At 52.2% G+C, this 5,970-nt stretch overlaps 1 protein-coding gene across 1 annotated transcript; it reads left to right on the top strand.

Moving 5' to 3' along the window:
- The first annotated feature begins 2,954 nt into the window (after positions 1-2,954).
- LOC123065203 (mitochondrial arginine transporter BAC2) lies at positions 2,955-5,726 on the top strand. Its single transcript, XM_044488552.1, has 2 exons — positions 2,955-3,753; positions 4,663-5,726. Exons 1-2 carry the CDS (start codon positions 3,478-3,480, stop codon positions 5,359-5,361), a joined length of 975 nt encoding a protein of 324 aa, XP_044344487.1. The 5' UTR covers positions 2,955-3,477; the 3' UTR covers positions 5,362-5,726.
- The last annotated feature ends 244 nt before the right edge of the window (positions 5,727-5,970 follow it).

The following is a 5,970-nucleotide window of genomic DNA, read 5'->3' as shown; positions in this document are numbered from 1 at the left end:
GCTTCGCACGAAAAAGGGCGCGAACAATGGAGAGGGTTTTCTGGTGGGACCGGGGTGTCAAACATGTGTGTGGAAATGGTCCAGATGGTCGCAAAGCCACCCAATTTGCTTCTGGTTTGCAAGAAAATAGACATCGGGACCGGTCCGCCGAAGGATGGGGTACCGCGTTGGATTGCAAAATACATATGGACCGTGTGGTCCGGACGAATGCGGGCAATTTGAAGGTTAGTGTTGGAGATGTTGTTAGGCCTGTTCATTAACGAAACTAATGGCATCTTCAACACTGACCCGTAAAACTGACATAATATTTATTAGTGGACTGGTCCAGACTCGTCCACGGACCCATATAAGGGAGTTGACCATCCAACCACATCCTCCATACATCCGCCTGGGGGTTTTTTAGTCCACAACACTAAAACTAATAGCATAAAATCTTAGAGGAGTGAAAATATTCAAATGTGACACTAGTTCAAATGTAAATATTACAATCCGACTAAATTTTGAAATAAAATAGTTTAAATTTGAGTTCAATTCGCACATGTTCTCGTTCTCCCCTTTAAGCGATCACCAATGCTCAATCACATCATGCTTAAACTACTAATGAGTTTCTCGATTTCAAATTTGTTGATGAACTAGGACAAACTCCTCAACCTTGGACGGATTATGATGTGGAATTTGGATAGGATCACCCATGTTCTCAAATTCCAGGCCTCCGACGGTATCTTCACCCTCGTCATCCACGATCATGTTCTGCATGATCATAGAACGTATCTTAACCTCCCACAAGGTCTCTAGCTCACATATTTTGGCAGGTCTCATACAATTATAAAATGGGGTTGGAGCACTCTAAATGTCCTCTCCACATCATTTCTGACTTCTTCTTGTCTTTTGGCAAAGTGAGTTCTTTTTCTAACCAACTAGGTCAGAGATAGTCTTGATAAATGTTGCCCAGGGAGTATAGATACCATCAACCAGATAATAGCCACATGTTGTAATCATGACCATTGGTGGTATAGTTGCACCAAGGAGCTTGACCTTCAATCAATCTAGTAAACAATGGAGACCGCCGCAACATGTAGATATCATTGTGAGACTTGAGCATGCCAAAGAAAATGTGCCAAACCCAAAGATCTTGTGATGCACCTGCTTTAAGAATGATGGTGAGATTCTGAACATGGCCCTAATATTGCCCTTGTAGAGCATATGGGTCGTTTTTCCATCTTCAGTGCATGCAATCAAAAAGATCCGAGCATACCTGGGCATCCTCTTGCTTCCGACGGTGTCATGAGCCTTTTAGTGTCCGCAACAGTTTGGTTCTTGCAAGTACTGAGGTCCAAACACTTCGATCACTGCAGTAGCAAATATGGCCATGGCATCTGCGCATCATCCGGAGGTACTCGTCCCATGAATTTGTGATCCCGCACTTCTCGTTACTAGAGAATCCAATTCTTTCTACGACATCCTTTGTCTAGATGAAGTAGTCATCATAGGCCCAGGCGCCATTGTATAAGCGACCGGACACATCCGCATCTAGAAGCGCTGGCGAAAATTGTCTATGAATAGGGCATCGGGGGCAAAGTAGTCGCCCATCAGCATCAAATGCCCTCGTGCACTGTTTTGATTTAGCGATCGATGACCCTTGATCACTCCCTTGAAATTGAGAGCATGCTCCGCATTTGCAAGGATCGCATGTATCATCGCCATTTCATCCACATACTCCTCCTCGTCGGATGAGTCGGCTCAGTGCAGTTCTCATACAAGTACTTCAAGTCCGAATCCATTGCCTCAAAGAAGAGAGAGAAATGTCAAAATTTTAGCACTAACATTTGGTCAAACACTTGCCGGAGGTGGTGACACCCATGGACGACATCCATAGGAGCGGATGGTACCTGCGTGGCGGATGGGCGAGAGGTGGAATGGTGAAGTAGGCAAAGCGGTGTGGTGACATGATGGAGCAACGGAGGTCCGGTAAGGCTTTGGCGGGCGTCCAGAGTGGTACGGTGACGGTGACGGCCACGGAGGAAACCAAAGCAGAACACGGGGGTGTGAATGAAGACGTGGGCTCTAGATGGGTTTTGGGTGGGCCACGGATGTTGGAGTACTACATGGCGAAGGTCTGAACGCCTGCAAAGCTCCTGCAACTTTGCGTCTAGGTTGTGGGATTTCAGACAGCCATACCTCATACGTATGCGGGACGATGTTGAATGGTGAACTGCGTTCGGACAACTCGTCTCGGATGTTCACGGACAATTTAAGGGCCGACTTTGGAGATACCCTAACATAGCATTCAGATACAGGGTTCACGAAGAGGGACCACTATGCCTTCCCCGCATAAAAAAGGAAACAGAGGGTTACCAAGTACTAACCCAGGACCCTTCCTTGTTGTATAATCTTGCTCAATACTATCAACAAAAAGCAAACATGAAGTACTCCCTCCGTTTCATAATTTTTTGGTGTGCCTTTAGTTCGAAATTATGGAACCAAGGGAGTAGGATGAAACAAAAAAGTAGGCTACATTCTAAGGGCATGGCCAACACTCCAACTTGGAGTGCGGCCCCATCCAAAAAGTTGCTGATGTGGAGGAAAGAGGGGGAAAAGGTAGTGCTTGCAGGGGCCGAACGAGCTCTTGCAGGGGAGTCGGGTGCCTCGTCCAAAAAGATGAAAGAAAGCAGCAGAGAGGAACCGGTAGTGAGAGGGATTATGCATATGTAGATGAAAAAGTAAGAGAGAACAAAAAAAAGACGAAGGTGTGGTCCGCTCAAGCTCTGGCTGCATTGGGGACAGAAAATTCATACACTTAACCTACCTGAACGATGGGGCAGCTACAAGGTGTTGCCCCATTGTACATGCCCTAATTGGGCGTGATACACTGGCACGTCATGGGGCAAATACGACGGTTCGGCCTGCGCCCGCCCCATACGCAAGCCTCGGCAAATACTCCACTCCACTTCCACTGCACTAGGCAAGCAAAGCAGAGCAGAGCAGCAACGTATTCAGGTTGGGACGGACGCTCGGGAACAGAGTGCTTGTCCGTTTCCTTCGCGCTCACTCCCCGTGCCCACAAATACCGCCACCCGCCATCCCTCTCCCACTACATGTCCTCACTTCTCTTCCCGCTCTTCTTCTCCTCCTCCCGCCGTGCCATTGCCGCCCGTGCCCTACCAATTCACCCACGCGGAAAGTTCCCTTCATCCACCGCCGCACACGCCGCGCGTCAGGCCGGCCGTCCGTGTTCCTCGGTTCCGCCCCTGCTCTCCAACGAGTCCGTGCGGATAGAGAGTCCTTTTCCGCTTTTGGAATCGGCACCAAAAGGGAAGCGGGAGATCCGGGTGCTTTTCTTGGCCGGCCGATCCTGCCTGTATATACGATCGGGTCCATTCCCCCGCGCGAGGGCGCCCGAGGGAGCGGCGATTCGAGGGGGGCGGTGGTCTGGTCCGTGGATGGTCGTCATCGTCGTCGTTTGGCCGGACCGTGTCGATGGAGTTCTGGCCCGAGTTCTTGGCGAGCAGCGGCGGGCATGAGTTCGTGGCGGGAGGCGTTGGCGGCATGGCCGGCGTGCTGGCGGGCCACCCGCTGGACACGCTCCGCATCCGCCTGCAGCAGCCGCCGCGGCCCGTGAGCCCCGGGATCACCGCCGCGCGGGTGACGCGCCCGCCCTCCGCCGTCGCGCTGCTGCGCGGCATCCTCCGCGCCGAGGGCCCCTCCGCGCTCTACCGCGGCATGGGCGCGCCCCTCGCCTCCGTCGCCTTCCAGGTGAGCCAGCCAGTTTTAGGAACGTAAAACGTTTCACGCAATTAGGCCGGCCGGCCGGCGTGTGGAGTCCATGAGATCGTGAATTCTTTGGTCACGTCTTCCTTTTTCCAAAAGTTTGCAAATATCGTTTTCGAGAAGAAAGTGTTCAAATAGATGGTACTACTACACGACGTGAACATCTATGACACGACTAAGTAAATGAGCTAGTTCTTTTTAGGATAGTAGATGAGCTAGCTATCATATAGGACGGCGTCACTTTGCGTGTACTACGAAAAGATCATTTGTTTCTCCTCTTGCTTGGCGCATTTGAAGTCTTGTAGTTTTGCATCCTCCGCCTTTGCTTCCTTTACGTGTATCGTTGCGTCGCGCTCATTCCGGTGGTTCACATGGTGTGGCGGCTTAGCGTACGGCCATGCACATGTTTCATGTTTACTCGTGATTAGGCCTGTGTCGGAACGTACTATGCTGCCTAACACTGGCCATTTGGCCAACGGCATTTGTAAGTCTTCCGCAAAAAAAAAAAACGACATTTGCAAGTCTGCACTTGAACACACCGTAAGGCTGCGCTTGGAACGTCGTTTCCCACCCGATTCCGCCTGTAAAATATGCGCATGTAAACAAAATGGGTGGATGGGTGGACCACGTGATTGGAACGTCGTTTTAGGGGTGTAATTATTACGATGGTTTCTCCAAATCCACCGGTATTAGGCTGGTATGTGATACACGTCTCAGCCCATCCGATTTGTAAATACAACTGGCGGGGGTATTCTGTTGGAGACCGGTAAATTACAGGCGTAGAGATTTGCAGGCGTAAGAAAAATCCGGCAATCCAATCGGGGCCTACAGTGCCCGTGCCTGTATTTGCAGTAGAATCATGACAGAAACTGAGCCGAAAATTTTATGTCGCAGAATGCAATGGTCTTCCAAGTGTACGCAATCCTCTCGCGGTCGCTGGATCGACGGATGTCCACCTCCGAGCCTCCCTCCTACACAAGCGTGGCACTCGCCGGCGTGGGCACCGGGGCACTGCAGACGCTGATCCTGTCCCCCGTGGAGCTCGTCAAGATCAGGCTGCAGCTGGAGGCGGCGGGGCGGAAGCGCCAGGGGCCGGTGGACATGGCCCGGGACATCATGCGGAGGGAGGGCCTGCGCGGCATATACCGCGGGCTCACGGTCACCGCGCTCCGGGACGCGCCGTCGCACGGCGTCTACTTCTGGACGTACGAGTACGCGCGGGAGCGGCTGCACCCGGGCTGCCGCCGCACAGGGCAAGAGAGCCTCGCCACGATGCTCGTGTCCGGTGGCCTCGCGGGGGTCGCCAGCTGGGTCTGCTGCTACCCGCTGGACGTGGTGAAGTCGCGGCTGCAGGCGCAGACGCAGACGCACCCGCCGTCGCCGAGGTACCGCGGCGTCGTCGACTGCTTCCGGAAGAGCGTGAGGGAGGAGGGGCTCCCGGTGCTGTGGCGCGGCCTCGGCACGGCCGTGGCGCGGGCGTTCGTCGTCAACGGCGCCATCTTCTCGGCCTACGAGCTGGCCCTGCGCTTCTTGGTGCGCAACAACGGCCGCCAGACGCTGGTAATGGAGGAGATGAAGTGCCATGATCACTGATGCGAGTGCGAATCCATCCGTTTGCAGCAATGGAGTTGCCCGCAGCGGCATGCGCACGTCCGCGGGGCTGTACATAGGCTAGTAATCCATGGGACTGGGAATCGGTCGTGGAGATCATACCATTTACAACAAGGTGTGGTTTTCAGAGCTTAGTAAAGTTATTAGTAGCTTCAGAATTCACAGAAATTGGCGCTATAGGTGTGCTTGTTGACGACGACGATCAATTCTCCAATGTCTGGGGAGATGCTATTACATGTATATATAGTACAGGAAAATCAATGAAGACCATCAGTCAATGACCAGGTGTGGGACCAGTGAACTGCGATCGCAATTCTTGTCTGACGGGAGATAATGTTCTGATACCAGCGTACCTGTTCTACTTGCTCAGCTAAGGGAATCCCATGTATGCTTTGCTCACGTTGCGTGGATGGCTCCAGACTCATGAATTCCGTCGTAAACACGAGCGCGACAGTGCAAGTGATGCATGGAAATGCAGATTTTTCCTGGTAGCTCTCAGTGGCAAGTTTTCACAGGAAGAGGGCAAAAACGGATTAGCTTTCTATACGGAGCACTTGTGGACGATACAGAATTGCCATTTCTGTGGAATCC

Source organism: Triticum aestivum, chromosome 3B, assembly GCF_018294505.1.
Source record: "Triticum aestivum cultivar Chinese Spring chromosome 3B, IWGSC CS RefSeq v2.1, whole genome shotgun sequence".
Taxonomy (NCBI): domain Eukaryota; kingdom Viridiplantae; phylum Streptophyta; class Magnoliopsida; order Poales; family Poaceae; genus Triticum; species Triticum aestivum.
The sequence above is the reverse complement of the archived record's forward strand: the minus strand, read 5'-3'. Positions and strand labels throughout refer to the sequence as shown.